General features: G+C 37.2%; 2 protein-coding genes across 3 annotated transcripts; one reads left to right on the top strand and one right to left on the bottom strand.

Moving 5' to 3' along the window:
* The first annotated feature begins 874 nt into the window (after window positions 1-874).
* nr1d1 (nuclear receptor subfamily 1, group d, member 1) lies at window positions 875-8,262 on the top strand. The gene is made up of 8 exons (XM_060892470.1): window positions 875-1,229; window positions 3,075-3,380; window positions 3,481-3,569; window positions 3,663-3,807; window positions 3,913-4,589; window positions 4,802-4,987; window positions 6,194-6,404; window positions 6,928-8,262. The coding sequence occupies exons 1-8, from the start codon at window positions 1,202-1,204 to the stop codon at window positions 7,122-7,124; spliced, it is 1,839 nt and encodes a 612-aa protein (XP_060748453.1). The 5' UTR covers window positions 875-1,201; the 3' UTR covers window positions 7,125-8,262.
* A 2,908-nt stretch (window positions 8,263-11,170) lies between these two features.
* Window positions 11,171-17,432, bottom strand: si:dkey-225f5.4 (uncharacterized). Of its 2 annotated transcripts, none has more exons than XM_060893250.1 (10): window positions 17,367-17,432; window positions 16,140-16,236; window positions 15,699-15,822; window positions 15,412-15,569; window positions 15,178-15,225; window positions 14,319-14,467; window positions 13,043-13,208; window positions 12,765-12,904; window positions 12,476-12,638; window positions 11,171-11,567 (listed from the first exon to the last, which is right to left on the bottom strand). In XM_060893250.1, the coding sequence occupies exons 1-10, from the start codon at window positions 17,387-17,389 to the stop codon at window positions 11,502-11,504; spliced, it is 1,134 nt and encodes a 377-aa protein (XP_060749233.1). In that variant the 5' UTR covers window positions 17,390-17,432; the 3' UTR covers window positions 11,171-11,501. The 2 variants fall into 2 exon arrangements, with proteins under 2 accessions (XP_060749233.1, XP_060749234.1); XM_060893251.1 differs by lacking the exon at window positions 17,367-17,432 and adding an exon at window positions 17,210-17,347.
* Window positions 17,433-19,609: the final 2,177 nt, after the last annotated feature.

The raw sequence follows: 19,609 nt of genomic DNA on the forward strand, positions 1-19,609 counted from the left end.
TTTTGAACCAATATGGTGTCAGTCAGCTGTTTGGTCTGGTCTTTCTCAGCAATTAGGTCTGTGCTGAACTCAGAGTTTACGATGACCCATTAGTTCCTCAGGAGCTCTCGGTTGCACTATTATAACCCGTTGTAGAAAGGACATTATTTACTTTCCAGTATCACCCAAATGAGGATGGGTTCCCTTCTGAGCCTAGTTCCTCTCAAGGTTTCTTCCTCTTATCACCTCAGGGAGTTTTTCCTTGCCGTCATCACCTCTGGCTTGCTAATTAAGGATAGGGATAGATATATAGTATTTAAAATTTTAAGTTAATTTTATTTTTAATTCATTTTAAACTTTAATTGTATATATTCACTTATTTATTTTTATTCTTATTTCTTCTTCTTCTTCTTCTTCTTCTTCTTCTTCTTCTTATTATTATTATTATTATTATTATTATTATTATTATTATTATTATTATATTTATTTCTTTTTTTCTTTCTTCTGTTTCCATACTTCTGTAAAGCTGCTTTGAGACAATGGGAAATTGTTAAAAAGCACTATACAAATAAATTGAATTGAATTGAATTAAATATGGTCCAAGTATCTGGACATAGGTGATACTGTAGTCTTCAAAATATATTGATGTATGGGGTACATAAACTGTATACATTTTGCTTAGGAATCAACTGCTGTTCAAAGCCGTTTTCATGGTTTCCAAGTGGTAAAATCCACAGTATGTATATCATTAAATATAGAATATACAGTATGCATATACAGTATGCATACATTAAATGGTCAGTGAGTCAGTGCATTCTGCTTAGGTATTTGGATATATCCAAAAAGTAGAGATCCCTCAGCTAAAGACTCAAGGACTTTTGTTAAGTGCTTTGAAAGTGTGTCACTGGGCCACGAGGCTCTTCATCTGGTCACATGGACACATTTCGCGCCTCGTGCGGCGTAGGTGCACCAGCATCAGCAAAACCGGGCGTCCTCTCGGAGCGCTTCATAGCGACACACCGCGAGAGTGACAGCACAGGCGCACTTCAGCCTCTCAAGCTGACAAGAAACCGGTCTCAACATCTAAAACAGAATCTAAATGGACATTTCTTTCAGCTAAAACAACCGACAGTGCGCGTTTTTCCCGTTTTCCTGAAGAATACAGTTTTAGATTTCACTGTTCGTTTCCACACCTGTATGACTGAAGCACACATTGACTACAATGGACTCGAACAACAACAACAACACCGGTAAGAAATATTGCAAGCCCAAAGCTTTATCGTACTGTTAATGAATGTGTGTTTAGACGCGTTTCTATTCATGTTTACTAGACGTTATAATGGAAATAATTATTTTCTGACCAGAGTTGAGCCATTGATCACAACCGGACATCCGGATTTGTTGATGATACATTATTAATATACTAGACAGTGAGATGAGATGAAAGTCTTCTCTTAATGTTTTTTAATACATAAAGAGCTTAAATCTCCGACTCCTGAACCCTAATCGATTCAGTACGGAATTATAAGTGGGAAACTGTCTAGAGATTATTCATTTTGTGGATTAATGCATATTAGCAGTAAAAAAAAAAAACAAAAACACGTCAACAGCGGTAAGGTAATGTTCTTATCACGCGGTAAGACAGTATGGGGAAATAGGTCAGGACAGAGAAGTCAGGTGTACAGACGTCGTTGCGATGCAGGCAGCATCGCGTGTCAGGGCGTGTTCACATGGAGCGCCATGTGCGCTTTGTTTTCAGTCCAGCCTTCCTGCTTCAACCATTGGCGCGCTCTCGCTCATTACATAATGTTTCCGACGAGCCTACTGTGAAGTGGCCACGTGAGCCACGCGCGCGCTGTAATTGGGCATTTCCAGACTTAATTAACACAGCGATGCGGATTTGCACCTCAAAACCCACGTTAGTTTTAAAAGTAGGACGTGGTAACGATCCCATTTTTTTTTCTCCCCACCTTTATTTGACTTGTATTCATATTACACATTACGTTATAACATTTTGAAAATCTCAACATGCCACTATTTATATAGATTTGGATGTTTTTTTTTTGTAACGTACACACAGAATTTTATAAAACAGAATTTATTCCTTTTGTTATTCCTAAAAAAGTATATTTCATGTTGCGTATTTTTTTTTTATAACACATCCACTTATTAAGCCAAATAATATTTAATGCATCTGAGATTCTGAGAAGGTAGTGATTAGTAATTTAATGAATAGAGCTAGAATGACAGCACTCAGGGTATCATATGGAAGGCGGATCCACATTGAGATTCAGTCTCGTTGTGGAGCCGTGTGTTGGAGAGGCGCACGTGGCGCGCCAGCGTGCTCGGATGATGCGCTCGGCACATTACACGCATGCGCGTTGCAGGTATGAGATTTACCTGAAGTGGAACTCCGTCAAGGTTTTGTAATTTCACGATGTTTTTATTTAGTTATTTCTCGTGTTCGACGCCATTAATAATGATACTGTAAAAGTTAAGAGAGTAAACAGATAGGAGGATTTGGTCTGGCACATGTGACTGCACGTGTTGCTGATGTTTTCCACCTGACACCGTGACCCTTTGACCTTTTGTTCTGGTGCACAACGGTTATGTAATTTTTAGTTATTTGGCGTCTCGAGAGAATACTGTATCCGTGTCATACCCAGGTTAAACAGGGTTAAACATTCTTTGTAAGTTTTCATTGCATAGAAAAAGAAACATTATATAAAACCCAAAGGAATAATTAAGACTGATGAAGAAGAGGAGTGGAGAGTTGGAGGAAGAACAAGTCAATCACACACATTCTGCACACAAAATGATGCTAGAGGAAATGTATTTGTTAATATGTTCAATGGGATTTACTTGCTTGCACCATGTTAAGAGTATACTAACTTCTGCTGTCATCATAATGCAGAAATGTAATTACAGACAGATCTGCATCTGAATAACAGCTTGAAATAAATCAGCAGCGTAGTCAAGTTGCAGTCACATAAATAACCCTTGTACAACATATTACTGCACATAATTATTTTATGTTCTTAGCCTTCTTTGTTAGCATAGCTCTGAAATGTATTTTCAATTTTCCATTTGACTAGGAGGGGTAATCTCTTACATCGGTTCATGTGGAGGCTCTCCTAACCACATCAGCCCAGTATCCATGTACAGCGAGAATTCCAACAGCAGTCTGCAGTCACTGACACAGCCATGCTTGGGTTCATCTTTCCCACCTTCACCTAATGGTTCCCATGATTCTTCACGTATGTACACCAGCAGCAGTAGCTCCAGCAGTTCAGCATTTGGTGACGATGGGAGCTCATCAAGCTCAGGAGGTTCCCCAAGGGGGCGTGATGAAAGCAGCATCACATACAACTCACCAAACAAATCAGTTGCTACTCTTACAAGTGAGTAACATAGCCTCCTGTTTAACAGCGCCCTTGGTGATTCATTCATAATTGAGACTGATATCATTCTGATTTTAATCAACCTATCATTTCTTTTAAGAGCTAAATGGAATGGTGCTACTCTGCAAAGTCTGTGGAGATGTGGCATCAGGCTTTCATTATGGTGTCCATGCCTGTGAAGGCTGCAAGGTGAGAATGTTGTTATTGTGACTTTCCACTTGGAAGACTACATTCAGATTTAAATTTCAAAAACAGAAACATTATTCATTTCACATTTGGCAGGGGTTCTTCCGTCGGAGCATCCAGCAGAATATCCAGTACAAAAAGTGCCTGAAGAATGAAACATGTACTATTATGAGGATTAACCGAAATCGGTGTCAGCAGTGCCGTTTCAAGAAGTGTTTGTCTGTTGGCATGTCTCGTGATGGTGAGTTTCACTGAAAATAAAAAAAGAATAAAAACAAAATAGTTAAAATAAATAAATAAATAAATACAAGCCTATATAAACTTTCTGTTTTCTTTTCAATTATAGCTGTCCGTTTTGGTCGCATCCCGAAACGTGAAAAACAGCGCATGCTAGCTGAGATGCAGAGCGCTATGAACAACATGGTGAACAACCAGCTGCAGAATGAATTCCAACTGGCTTCTCTTAAAACCAGCACTTCATTCTCTTCATCATCCTCATCATCTTCATCTCCCTGCCCAGGTCTGACAGTGGCTTCTCAGCCACAGCCTTCTGCTGTGCCTGTAGCTCCTTCCCCCTCTCCCCCAGCCCCAGGATCGCCTTCTCCTCAAAATGCTCAGAGCTATACTCAGATTGCCACCTCTCCACCACTGTGCCCTAGTCCTGGCCTGGACAGCACCATCACTGCAATTACCAAAGCTCATCGTGAGACCTTTGTCTATGCTCATGATAAGTTAAGCGCAGCACTGCAGCCCCAAAATGGGGATGATCTGGATGGCCACAGCAGTAATTGCTTTGCATCTGGCTATAATATGAATAGCCACAATTCAGTACATCGATCTAATTCAGGCCTACAGTGCAATGGTTTCCAAACAGATAATAAACAAGACCTTCAATCCTCACCTTTATCCAACCAGCAGCATCAGAGGCTGCCACAACAAAACAATACGCAGCACATCCCCAATATTAATTGGTATGGGGCGCAGCAAGATGTAAGATGGAAGAACCGCAAGGATATATTGCTGGTGAGTCTGCAGTAATTTGTTCTGATTAAAAGCAGACTTCTGAAACACATCAAAGACTAGTAGAACTTAGAATAGATGATTACCAAACTGTTTAATGATTCTAACTCATGGGATCCTAACCAAATGTAAACAGGACCAACTTTCTCACTGGTACAAAAAATTAACCTCTTTTTAACAAATTTTCCAAATGCTTTTCTCTTTACCATTTCCAGGCTTGTCCAATGAATATGCACCCTCAGACAGATAGTAACAAGACACCACAGGAGATTTGGGAAGATTTCTCCCTGAGCTTCACACCAGCTGTACGTGAGGTGGTGGAATTTGCCAAGCATATCCCAGGTTTCAGCTCTCTGTCCCAAAATGACCAGATCACCTTGCTGAAAGCAGGAACTTTTGAGGTGGGTTCTTGACTGTGTGCTGATTTAAATAATTAAACAAAATATACTTAATGTTAAATATACAATAGACAATCTACTGTTTCATCAAAATGCAGCTATGATCTGCCTGTTTTTAACGAAAGAGGCCATTAGATTGACATTGCATATTTCTTACCACATGCCTTTTTTATTGCTTATCATTAAACATTAAACACAGAATTATCTTGTTTACTCTGTTCTCAACATGAAGGTCATGGCCATAAAAGTGTACAAATATATCAGGTGTTCTTTTTCCTGAAGGCATAATGTTTGAGACTGAGACTAGTTTTTTCCTAACTGTAATTGTACATGTTGTGTGCTGTGTAGAACTCAGTTTGTAGATGTCTGAATGGTTTGCCTGGTTTTCCCAAGGCAGCAGTGTTTTCTCTAGTTTTAGGATTGTTCTAAATGCATGTGTCCCTTCTGTCATACTTGGTGAATCTAAGGAACACTTTAGCCTCGTGTTCTAGTGGGGTTATTAGAGTCACTAGGTTGGAAAGCTGAAGGCATCCAGTAGCTTCTAACCTAGATGTATTGCCTTAAAAATAGTTTTCCATCTGACTCCAAATCATATAGAATTGGATACAGACTATTTCACTGACAATGTTTGATGCTTCCAGCCAGTTTTCCAGTCTCTTTTTGTTTTATGTTCCAAAGCCACACAATCCAAGTTTTAGTCAGAATTTATCTTTGCTGATCAGTGTGGTTGGATAGTTTTGCTATCAACATCACACTTATGATGTAAAGCCATCATGTAATTACTTCATAATAAAGGCAACCCTTAAACAGTTATTGCTCCAGTTCACTGTAAATAAACTTGCAATCGCGTGAGAGAAGCAGGGTGCATAACTCACTATCCATGAACCATAGGCCATGTAAACATGATTATATAAGGTCCATGCTATGAAACCCAGATCTTTATGTAGGAGAGACTGTTTAGAATTAGCCCTGATATATAGCCCTGATGTTACAGTTCTTGTTTATCACAGACCTTGTTTGACCTAGAGCTCAGTTTAATTTATAATGGAAGTCATTAAAAGCATTAGAAACATATAAATTTGTTCCTTGCAAATTTGTTTGATGAAATTCAAGACATCATTGATTGATATGCATATACACATGATCTACAATTCTCCATCCTTAGAATTGACATATCCTGTCTATTTTCCTTCTTGATTCTTTTCTTAGGTGCTGATGGTACGTTTTGCATCCTTGTTCAATGTCAAGGAGAAGACTGTCACATTTATTTCTGGCACCACCTACAGCCTAGAAGCTTTGAAGAACATGGGAATGGGAGCCCTGTTGGGAACCATGTTCGACTTCAGTGAGAAACTCAGTGAACTAGAGCTCTCTGCAGAGGAACTAGGTCTTTTTACTGCTGTGGTGCTGGTTTCTACAGGTTAGCATCTTAATGGTTTTTATGTTATATACTTATATACTCTGTTGTTATATCTGTTTTTATGGATAACTGTAAAGCTTAGCTTGCCTTGGACATTTCTTTTGGACAAGCCAAAAAAGTCAAATGGCTTAGCAGTGATAGAAAAATAAACACTGTAATTACACTCACCATCCAATTTATTGGATGTGGTAGCTCAGTGGTTAAGGTGTTGGACTACTGATCGGAAGGTCAAGAGTTCGAATCCCAGGTCCACCATGCTGCCACTGCTGCACCCCAGAGAAAGGCCCTTAACCTCTGATTGCTCAGTTGTATAAAATGAAATAAAATGTAAGTCACTCTGGATAAGGGTGTCTGTTAAATGCCAGAAATGTATATCTGTCAACATTTTGTCAATGAAAAATCATCATGTAAAAAGTGCTTTTATATCAGCAGTTTTATAGTATTATTGTTTTTATAGTATTATAGTATTATTGTTTTTACTATTATTTATAATTATTCTTATTTATTCTTTCCCATTGTTCAGATCGCTCTGGTATAAAAAATGTGAAGTCAGTGGAGATGCTCCAGGACAGCCTGATTAAAGCCCTTCGCACATTGGTCAGCAAGAACGCCCCTGGTGACGTCTCTCGTTTCACTAAGCTACTGCTCAAACTGCCAGATCTGCGCACACTTAACAGCATGCACTCCGAAAAGCTTCTCTCTTTTCGCATCGATGCATGAGAATCCTTTGGTAGCTAATACCACAAACCAGCTGAGTCTATGGGAGTGGTCTCTACTGGAGGGTTTAATTGAAGGCTTCAAATTTACCATTGCTGCTCCACCAGCATATGCCCTGCTCTGATGGTGCTCAAAGACTTGAACAATGACAACAGGCTCATAGGGACGCACAAGCAGTAAATGCATCAGAATGGTGTCAAGGCCATATTTTTTTATGTCACATCACAGCACCAATGTCCCTGGTTTGATTCAGAACTCAGTTTACTGTCTGTGTGGAGTTTTGCATGTTCTCCTAATGTCTGTGGGTTTCCTCCTACCTCCCAAAAACATGCTGATGTAAATGGTGCCCATCCCATCCAAGGTGTGTTCCTGCCTCATGTTTAACATTCTGAGGATGGGCTCCAGATCCACTGCAACCCTGACCCGGATAAAGCAGTTACTGAAGATGAAGGAATTAACATACAATCTGTATTTGATTTCATTCTTGCTTTTATCTCTATACATAACCGGGGGTTAGGTGATTATATTGTACAGTCTCTACTTACAGACAGGCTCTTTGCTGTTTTTTAAATACTGTTTTTCAAATACTGTTTTTTTAGATGCATCACGGTACTTTTCTTCCTTATACCAGCCTGATGTCTGAGAACTGTTTTTATACTTACCTTTTATCTGATAACAGAGAGAGCCAAACTCTAACATTGAGCATGCAAGGGATAAATGGAGCCAAAACCTCAAACAATCTGGCATTACCAAGTGCTGGAATCAATCATAGCCAGAGAGCTGGGACAAAGGATAGAGGCAGATAGAACAGAACAAAACTTTCTAAGTGCAGTGTGAATTGAGTACCACAAAGAGGCTACGAGAGACACAACACATCCACCAATTAAAAAATGGACCAGATCAAGAGAAAAATAAGTCATGCAAGGGACCTCATCCCACCTCTGCTTAAGTCCATGTAACTTTGTAAAAATATGTAAATGTGAATCTATACTTATTTGAAATGTTCCAAAATGTATATATTGTATACATAAATATATTTTTTGTAAAGTGTAACTGCTCAATACAAAGTTATATATGATATAAATGTATAAGTGTAGTCAGATCTCATTTACAGCATAAAGACTTACTCTGAAACATTTTATGTTTGTGTATGTTTTGTCTTCTTTGATTACACTACATAACAGTTTTTGTTCCTGTAGTATGTGTTATTTTCTATTTTCTTATACTTCAAAATGATAAAAAAATGGCTATGAGTCCACTTAAACTTTTGCATTTATCAGGCACATTTGTGCCTTTTCCTTCACATAAAGTCAGAGGGAGAAAAAAAAAACATAATTTGAAATTAAAAAAAACATTTAACTTTCAGTATACAAGTACCCTGGTTACAAACAAAATGTGATGAGAAAAATAGCCATTTTCTATAAAATAACAAAAAATATTCTTACATAGTTTTTTACAAGTTCATGTTTTTAGGATAAGAACAATTGGATGTGTCTGTTGCTTCCTATATTAATACATGAACACTACCTTAATGTGCTCATCAGATGGCCACTTCATAAGTCTGTCTTTATGTCCTAATCACTGATTATTCAGGGTTTCAGGTTCTGTTTATAAAATGCACTAATTAAATGAAACAACCCTGAACTATACCGTAATAAAAGGATAAAAATCTCTAAGTGGCAACTACAACATACAACAATATTTACCATACAATATTGGTAAAAAACCAATATAGTATTTGAATGTTTTGTTGCATTGTTCTGTGTAAACAGTTGTATATGAAATTCCCAGGAGATCATCAGTTTCTTAAATACTCACACCAGCCAGTCTGAACACCACCACCTATGGCACATGCAGAGATTAAACTTTCTCTTCATTCTGATGTTTGATGTAAACAATAACCGAATGCATAATATTTTGACATTGTACTGCTCCAGAGAGTTGATCTGATAAATGAATAAAATGTTCAGGTTTACAGATGTTCCTAATAAAGTGGATGGTGAGTGTAATTAGTGTTTATTTTTCTATCACTGATAAGCCATTTGAATTCATTTGGCTTGTCCAATAGTAATGACCAAGGCAAGCTAAGCTTTACACTTATCCATAAAAAAGACATAACAACGGAGTATATGAAGTGTTGAAATAAGTCTGACATACTGATGGAATTTGCTTTGAGTAAAACTTCCATTAAGACCACAAGGCTAATAGTATTTCCACTTTACAATCAAAGAATATTTCTGCATTTTTATTTAGATTAAGCCAAATTATTTTTAGCTTAAAAGCTGAGACCAATCACACACTTTGACTTTGTTTTATTTAGATTTTATTTATGTAAAACCTTATGTAAGGATTATCAAATCAGTTCTTCAGGAACTACACAGAAACAGAGCAAATATGTCAAAGTGAAGAGGCTTTCCTTCCTCACATGTGAAAAACAGAAGTGGGTCAATATGTCCTCATAACCAACCTTTCACAGCCTCTTCCTATTGGTCAGTGCCGGTGTCTGCTTCACAGCTCTTTTAGCCAATAACTGATGAGCAAAGACCTTGTGAGTGTAACAAAGCTGTTCATTAGCTCAACAGCAGGTATGACTGAAGGAATGAGGAAACACTTTCTAGGAAATAGATTTTGCTGTCAAGATAACAATGATTGAATGAACGTGAAGTTAACTAGACATGCGACTTATTCTTTTCCCATGTTTTGTGGAATAAAATGATAAAATGATGAATAAAATGAATGAAAAAGAGGTTGACAAATAGACCAGCAGAAATTCCACACTCTTGAAATAAAGCTTAAATCTAGAAACTGAACGCTTTCTTTGGTTTGTCTCTTGATAGAAACCTTGATGACACCATGTACAAACCTACAACATTGGGGCTTTTGGTTCAGAAAATCACAAATAAATCCACTGTAGGAGGAATCTTGAAACCTTCATCTGTTCAAATAACATTTCATAAGCCCTTATTCTCTATGAGAAGATAATTATAAACACAAATTGGTGTGTGCTGCCTCCTAGTGATGAAGTGTGTTCATGCACATGCAATTAAGACAATTTCTACTAATGCTTATTTGCAGATGTCCAGAGCCATATTCATAATATCACTTCATGCTTTTGTTACGTCTAGGTTGGATAATTTTAATGATTTAATATCTGGATGTTCCAGTAAGAGCATTCAGTTAGTTCAGTATTAGTCCTAACTAGAACCAGAAGATGTGAACACATCACTCCTCTCTTATCCACTCTGCTTTGGCTCCCAGTCAAATTTTGCATTGTTTATAAAATACCATTACTGAACTATACAGCACTGAATGGTCATGTGCCACAGTACCTGAGCAAACCTTTGGTTGGCTTTTTTAAGATCCTTCACACCTTCTTCATTCAAACAGTGCAGGCTCTTTGTAGTACATCATGTAGTAAAGGCTACAGCAGAGGGCACAGCTTTTTATTACAAAGCCAAGCAGTTATGGAGCAGCCTTCCAATTAGTGTTCGGGACACAGACAGTCTCAGTTTAAATCCAGGCTAAAAACACATTTGTTTCATGGAGGTTTCTTGGTCATAGAGTATTTGTTGAACTGGTATGTTTGGATGCTTTTGCCTTACCACTCTCACAACTCGCTCAGGTTTATTTTATGTCCCAGGAAGCCCTCATGTTCTGGCTCTCACTTTTAGTTATACTGTCATAGCTAGTCTTGGCAGAATGCCTGCCTGTATTTTGCACATAAAGTACATTGTTTTTGACCATCACGTTATTACAAACATACCTAATAATTCTCTCTCGATCTATCTATATGTGTCACTGATTCTTCTTTCAGGACAGACTGGATACATCCATACCCCTGGTTGAGTTGCATGGTCGTGCACTCTGATGGAGATAGATCTGCATGGACAGCCCGTTACCTGATCTAACCCGTTTTATTTTGTAAGCTTAAACCAGTCAGTTATATTAATATATATAGAGATATATAATGAGATATACCATTGTATCAATTCTACACCATATACAATATTTACTATCATAAGCTTTTAAAAATAAGTTTTTTAAACTACTGAGGGATATTCAATTTATTATAGAAAAGAAAAAAAACACAGAGTGTATGTAAATCCTACAAGAGTTTTCTATATGAAGAAAGGAAAATAAAATACACAGAACAAAACAAACATAGAAAAGACATTTGATGTACTTGGTAATGCTCAAAATCTGTCCTGGTTGACTTCTAGTTAATAACATTAGATGTATTAACATATGTATTAAGTGTGTATACATTTCCACTTGAAACCAGACTACATTGACATACGAATACAGTTGAGATGAAGCAATAGTAAAAGTTTTTGTACTGAGCAAATTCCACCTGACTTGGCATGATGCTGCAGGCAGTGCTTAGAAATGTGGACATGAAGAAAGAAACTCAAGCCAATCTGTCAGAGTAGGATTCATCACACGGGGCTGAAAAGCAGAGCAATCAAATCAGTGAATGTAGTAACGTATATGTATACAAATGTTATTTTGTAGTTACAGTTACATGCAGTTTTTTGTAATGCAGTTACATACAAATGTGTGTCATACTGTAGAGTTCTTTCACTATATGCATCTTTTTAGAAGGTTTCAGATTTGGGTGACTCAATCAAAACCCCACAGAATATTTTCCAAAATGAAACATGTTTGATGTAGAAACTCTGAATCTGTACCACTTAAAAAAATTGGGTTTCCACAAAAACAGTAAAACAGAGCAAACTCACATCTGAGGCCATTCTGGACCCTTTGGGTCCCTTTTAATGAATGCACAAAATAGATTGGCCATACCTAATTTTTTTGCTATCTCTCTATTTGGTTTGTTTTGATTTTTTCAGCCAATTAATGGCTTGAGAGGCAAACATCATACTTCAAATTAACTCTAGCTCTTTATCTGCATATTTGTCAGTGAAGTTTGGTGGGAATAACACACACCTGGCCATGGAAAAGCTAATTGTCCAATTACATTTGGTCCCTTAAAAGGGGGTGACAACATATAAAAAGTGCAGCGATTCCTGCACTATTCATCCAAATTTGGTGCAGCAGAGATACTCTGTTTAGTTTGACTTAAAATTAATTTAAATCACTTAAAAATCAATTAAGCCTGAAAGCTTGCTCACGGCCATTATTTAATTTAAACTCCTATAGTATATACATTGATAGACAGCATGAAATAACAATAACTTTGGTGATGTCCAAATATATATGGACCTATGGAAAACTAGCACAATTTACTACAGAGTTCTATTAAGGTTAGTTAAGACATTTTTAGTCTTTAAGGAGACATCCTGCACTGAATACCTTCACAATATTGCAGGGCAGATCTTTCCTAACATTTTTACCTGCAGAGCAGAGAGGTCGAGAAGGTTGCCATCTTTGCGAACAGAAAGCAGTTTGGCATGGCCACTTAATGGGTAGCCCTCGTCCAGCTCCAGCTGGCACACTGTGGTGGCGGACTTGAGAAAGGTCAGCAGGCGCATTGCTGGACACCAGTCGATTGCAAACCTGAGATATATTTCTGGTGTGTTAAACAACTCACATAGTAAATAATAACTATCTAAACTGTGTAAGGCAGTTAATTTATATTAAGTAAGTATTAACTTATATATATATACACTATGGTCTCTGTACCTGGAATGCAGAGCCTGGATTTCAGCAAGCATCTTTCCTTGACTAATGTAGCACTCCATCACGTCCAACAGTGCAGCACTCAACTCTCTTACAGTCCCTCCCACTGACTCCTCTATAAGGCCTGCAGTGCCCTGAAACACCTGGATCGGACAACACAAACAACACCTTTTCTCTTGTACTCAGAGTCACAAAACCAGCACAAATAAAAAAAACTCGAACTCCAAAAAAATCCCCCCAAAAAAACAACAAACAAACAAAAAAACAATAAATAATTTCACCTGCAGGCGGAAGTGATCTTCTGTTGTCATGGTAACAGACAGATGCAGAGGCTGCAGGGACTGTTGGGTGGTGCGGGGCAGAAGCTCTAGATGCAGCTCAGAGGGGTTCGCAGATAACAACCTGTACTGCATATTAGCCTGAGTGACTTTCAGGGTAGCCTGCAACCTGAAAGAGGACACAGTTCCAGTCAAGCTGATACGGGATCCTCAAAGTGGGTTATGTACTGAAAGAATCCAGCCAGATTGTCAGCTATTTCTAATTTAAAATCTAATTTCTGTTGCTAGTAAGCCCTTATTGTATTTTTAGGTACACTCTGTTAAATTAGAGTAAGGGGCTAAAAGGTCAATAGTAAATAATGATGTTTAAATACTTGATCAGGGGGCACGGTGGCTTAGTGGTTAGCACGTTCGCCTCACACCTCCAGGGTTGGGGGTTCAATTCCCGCCTCCACCTTGTGTGTGTGTGGAGTTTGCATGTTCTCTCCGTGCCTCGGGGGTTTCCTCCGGTTTCCTCCTCCGATCCAAAGACATGCATGGTAGGTTGATTGGCATCTCTGGAAAATTGTCTGTAGTGTGTGATTGCGTGAGCGAATGAGAGTGTGTGTGTGTGTGCGCCCTGCGATGGGTTGGCACTCCGTCCAGGGTGTATCCTGCCTTGATGCCCGATCTCGCCTGAGATAGGCACAGGCTCCCCGTGACCCGAAGTAGTTCGGATAAGCGGTAGAAAATGAATGAATGAATGAAATACTTGATCATACTGATATGAGGTAATAATGACTGAACTGAAGCTTATGAATGACTGGACTGCAAAACTAGATTTGGTCTAGTTTGCGCTTCATCCATTTTTTCCAATTATAAAATTATTCTTAAGTTTCAATCTCTGAAAATCATCTTCACCATTTTAGGGATTTTATGTATTACTATTTTACATTTGTTTCTTGCATGATGCATGCATGTACACACAGAATCATACACTGGGAATCATATACACACAGAATCATACACTGGGAATCATATACATTGGCATTTGTTGCCATCTTTTATACAAAAATATTTCATGCCGGAATGGTAATGGATTTAAATGTCTGTGTCAGTAAGCACTGTTTTCTGTGCCTAGTGTGAGCATGTCTGATGACTGCGGTTAACCAAACCATGTCTAAATTCACCATATGTGTCTGATTTGTGTGGATAAGCAGTTTGCTATTCTAGAGACTGCAATCAAATCAACATACTGTATTTTTTCTCACATTCAAAGGTTTTCTAAGATGCTCCTCACCTGTCTCTAAACGCTGTCATTGTGTTACTAGCCACGTTTGCTATCTGTTTGTTTACTTGGATTTTGAGTTCACAAAGCCGCCTGTCACAAACACGCAAAGCATCCTGGGCTTTCTGCAGGGAATCGTCTAGTTGCAGATGCATCTGTTTCTGTGTGTCAGAAAATAAATGTGTGAAAGTAAGCATAAAATCATAGCAGAGCAAAATAAAATTTACACAAGAAGGAAAAATGTTAAGACTATTGCACAGAGGATTTTGAAATGTTACACTCTGGTAGAAAATTTGATACTTGCAAAAATTATTATTTGTTTCAGGAGTTTTGTTGCATGCACACATTCTGATAGAATTTAAGACTGCCCAGTGCACACAGGTTTCAAGCAGAGGCCTTGAATCACTCACACCTTCCATTAGTCACTATTTGTCCATCACACAAAGTTATTTAACTTTATGTCAGGATAGCTATATCAATTATTCAACAGCTTAAAAATGTTGCATTTTAAATTGTTAAGAATAATATTAGACTCATTCCCTCCTTGACTCCTCTACATTTACAGTCACATGCTCTCACTTTCTCTCTCCTGATTGGTTTCAGCTACAGCCAGTCAAAGGGTAGTCTGACCTTTTCCAACGATTGATACTGGGGTGTGATTTCATTCTAACCTGACAACCATGAGACACCGCTCTGATTGGGAATTGCTATTTAAGTTGTCAAAGTGACCCACCGCAGATTTTTTTGTCCCCTGACCCAGTAATCATGGATGACAGTAGTCATGGATTTTCTTTCACCTTTTAAAACCAGTCACCTTTTCCTTGTTGCCATTGTGTGTTGCATTATGATTAACTATTAAATAAAAACTTACCTCAGCTCTTTGCTTTGACTGTAGTGCAACTCTCTCCTGTTCCTCTTTCTGAAAGAGATCATATATATTAAGTGGGTGCAAAAAAAAAAAAAAAAGGTTTTGCCAAAAGAAAAATCTGTTATTGATGTTATTTCTCTTCGAAAATTTACTTCAACAAAAGTTAAAGTTCATTTCAGTTAAAAAGCAAAAGAGAGAGAGACACAAAAAGTACTGGGGAACAAATGCTAGAAGTACTTTTTTTTCCAGGGATACCAGAAGAGCCTCCAGCCGTTGCCGTTTTTTAAGTAGCTCTTCCATGGCCTCCACCAGCGTGCCTATTAACCCATCCACTTCCTGGACTTGCTCAAGACACTCTGCCTTCAAAGCCTTCCAAGGAGTGCTGGCCTCAGTGTCTGCATACACGAGTACACAGTCAATTATCATTCACCAATGTTCAACTAGTGCATGTAACACTATTCAACTAAACAGTGGGGAAAAAACCCTCACCCCAGGACCCCTAAACCCAAAAAAATCCCTCTCACCAGGTTTAGGTGGACAGGGTTCATTCAGAAACTGCTCTGCTGACTCCAGAAAGGCAAGAAGCTTCAACATATCATCCATCACACCATACTGCTGGCACATGATCTTCTGTTTCCGCCTGCAGTCCTATACAATAGAAACAAGACACAGGTACACAAATAAAAAGCATACAAATACAGATTACAAGACAATGTAAAGAATTAAATAAACAAACAATTACATCATTGGTTTTAAGTATTTTTCTAACTATTTATATTCACAGAGACCACAGATACATTATCCTGAATATTTTAGTATTTTCCCTGAGCTAACAATTAATTCAAGATTTAGGAGACCTTCTGAGTCTGGTGCAAAAAAACAGTAACATTTTAAGAACAGAGCCAGGGCACTGTCCACTGTTCACTGGACAAGGACTGAAAACTGTGACCTACACCAACACTTACCATTAAATAAGCTGTCATAACCTTTCCCTCGCCAGCGTCCTGAACCTCGGTGGAATTGCATGTTTTCTGCAGAACAGAGTCTGTTCGTTCAAGTAACCTGCATTCAGGTAAAACAATTACCAAGTATAAAAAAAAAGAAAGAAAAAGAACAATATATATATAATCCTGACGCACTTGTAACACCACTTTTAATTCAATTCAATTCAAATGTATTTCTATAGCACTTTTTACAATTGACATTGTCTCAAAGCAGCTTTACAGAACACAAACATAGAACAAAAGGTTATTATAAAGATTCATATAAAGATTAATATAATACAAAAATTAAAGATTATTATTATTATACATATTTAAATGTGTTTGTATTACGTTTACAGCATTTGGCAGACGCCCTTATCCAGAGCGACGTACATAAGTGCTTAAGTTTCTATCTTTGGATACATTAATGTTGGTTCACAAGGTTACATACTTAAGATACCATGAGTTTAAAACATTGTTCAAAAGTTACAATGAAAAAGTTTCAAAAGTTTGGTTTTTTTCTCTTTTTCAGAAGATAGGGAAAGAAGTGCTACTGAAGTGTTTCCTGAATAAGTAGGTCTTCAACCGCCGCTTGAAAATAACCAGTGACTCAGCTGTCCGGACCTCTAGGGGAAGTTCATTCCACCACCTTGGTGCCAGAACAGAATAGTCAGAAAGAGTCTTGTAGTATACTTGTAGTATACCTCTTGTTCATTTATCACCAATGAACAAGCCTGATGTGACTCAGGTGACTGTGGTGAGGAAAAACTCCCTTAGATAGAAGAGGAAGAACCCTTGAGAGGAACCAGACTCAAAAGGGAACCTCATCCTCATGTGGGTGACACTGGAGGGTGTGATATTATATATTATATATATATATATATATATATATATATATATACAGTCTGACAAATGTTGTATTGATGCAAAAGACCACATGGAGTTCACATCTCCTCTTTAGTACAGTAGAGTCTAACGTTTTACAGCTCTATAAGACGCACATTTGCCAGACAATAACACTAGAGAACTAACAAGAAGTTAGCATTACTTACACAGCCATTATAAAATCCTTCAAGCTACTCAAAATAATGTAGATACTGTACTTTATGAATAAAATAACTAGATTTAAATTGTATATATTAAATGTATACTTGTACTGTTTGCTTTTATCATAGTTTTTTTTTAGTGTATTCCCAAAAACATACGTACGCAACTCCTCTTTCTGTCGCCATTTTGTTTTGAATCTAACCCGCGCGATTCTCATTGGTCAGAATTATTCCCGCCTCTAAGTTTTTGGTTTTCTTCTTGTTTAAAATTTTTACTACGGCTTGCAAAACCAGCTACTCGGATCATTGTCGCCACCATGTGGACTGAAGCGTATCGCATCGCGGATGTGTCTTCTGTAAGGTTTTTTTTTTTAATATTTGTAGCTCGCGTGCATGGAAGTAAAAATGAATGCATGAATAAATGCATGCATAAATGCATGAATGAATGAATCAGTCAGTCAATCAATTTTCTGCTTTTCACTGATGAGTGATGTTCCTTGTCTTTTATTCTAGGCATAGATAGATAAATAGATAAGATGTGCGTCTTAAAAGAACCCTTGTGACAGATTTTAAACTTTTTAACACAACAACAATAACATTAGATTACAGCTACAGTAACTACAATAACAACTTTCAGCGGTTATTGAATAGAGAAATTTACCTTAAATTTCCCACCACTACATTAAAAAGTAGTAGTAAAACTGCAGACCTTCTGTCAACACCATGATGAAAATATATGAATACTTCGTGTGCTCTTGGTCGTCTAGATAAATTCTGCAGGTCTTTAGCTATCCACCGAAACTATTCATCCCTCAAAGCCACTGAAATTTCAAGTCGGTCCCAAACATGTAGTCTAAATGTCCATGAGCATATTTTTATCCCATGTAAAAGTTTTCATTATTAGTTTTTTCAACCCTTTCTAACTCGCATGCAGAGATGTTTCCATCATAGGAACAATATTTCTGAGGACCTGTTTAGTAAATATATGAGCAAAAACATGGCTGTCTACTTGTCTACTGTTGCATGAATGCTTAGTAAGATCCATATTTTTATTTGGATTTGCTGCTTTTATTCCTGTTGAGCTGGTGGTTATGCGCTATATCTGGGGAAATATATAAATAAAACGCATTTAATGATGAAAAGAATATATAAATAAACCTTCTGCATCCTTAGAAACTGGAGCGTTACAATTGAATCATTTACATTATGCATTTAAATAGTATAAATGGTTTAAGATTTTGTGTTGGCTTTAAATAAAACGCAGTGCAATGCAAACAATTTGTCCAATGCAAACGTAATGAAATAGATTTTTTTTTAAAAATTACGTAAAATTCTACAAATTTTGTACAAATTAAATAAATTCGACCCTTTTTCTACAAAAAAGTCTGATTATATAATTCATACTCTTAAAAAAATCATGTCTATTTATTTATAAATGTATATACTTACCTGCTGGGGTAAATACATTAAGACCAAATTTAAATTTCTCAAATTATATCGATCCCTAATTTTCTGTCGATAAAAGAACAATATCTAATCAGTTTACAAACAAATCCTAACGAAGGTTATTGAAAATGTTTGATTTATTTGTTATTTCCCCCCTCATTCTATTTCAGGAACAATAAACATTTATTTATACATCCATGTAGTTACACACCGCTTTCTAGAAAAATGCTAAACACTTTTAAACCGTGTTTCTTAAGCATTTAAGGAATCATCCATGCATGTGCTAGTTTAGTTCGTTAATTTAGTTGAAAAGCTTTACTGTCTCAAGCATTTCCTTACAAAAAATAAATGAATGAATAAATCAACCATAAAAATAATCCCAATGATCCCAGTATCATTTTGATTTCAAACAAATGATTGAAAACAACATAGCCGCTTATTGTAAATAGAATTCAAGCCTTGTTGTTTTAATTAAAGTTGTTTTAATTACATTTCCATAATATTATGGTTAGAAATAGTTAGGTTAGATTTTAGTGTCGCTACCTGTGTAGACGTAATGCTCCAAAATCCCAGTAATAACAAACTCGGCTATTAAAATTGTTGTTATTATTATTATTATTAGTATCTAAATGCCATGATATGTTCATTTAAAGTAACTTTGAGGTCATTTCCACGCTGTACCGAGGAATGGAAAGGCTGGATTCATGGAATATGTGGCACTTTTCTGACAGCTCATCAGCCCAAGAGTTGTTTTCAGTGTGTGATCCAGATGATGCTCGCCATCTGCTGAAGATGCCGAAAAGAATCTCACTGTCGTAAAAAGAAAAGTGTGTGCTACATCAAACCCAATGCTATAAACTCAATACTACTTCTGATGATGCTGTTCTGCTAAATGAATGAAAATGTGACATCTTTTAAACTGTAGCTCATCACATTAAAACTCATCGCTTATTATAAAAC

The sequence above is a fragment of the Tachysurus vachellii genome, chromosome 18 (genome assembly GCF_030014155.1).
Source record: "Tachysurus vachellii isolate PV-2020 chromosome 18, HZAU_Pvac_v1, whole genome shotgun sequence".
Lineage (NCBI taxonomy): Eukaryota > Metazoa > Chordata > Actinopteri > Siluriformes > Bagridae > Tachysurus > Tachysurus vachellii.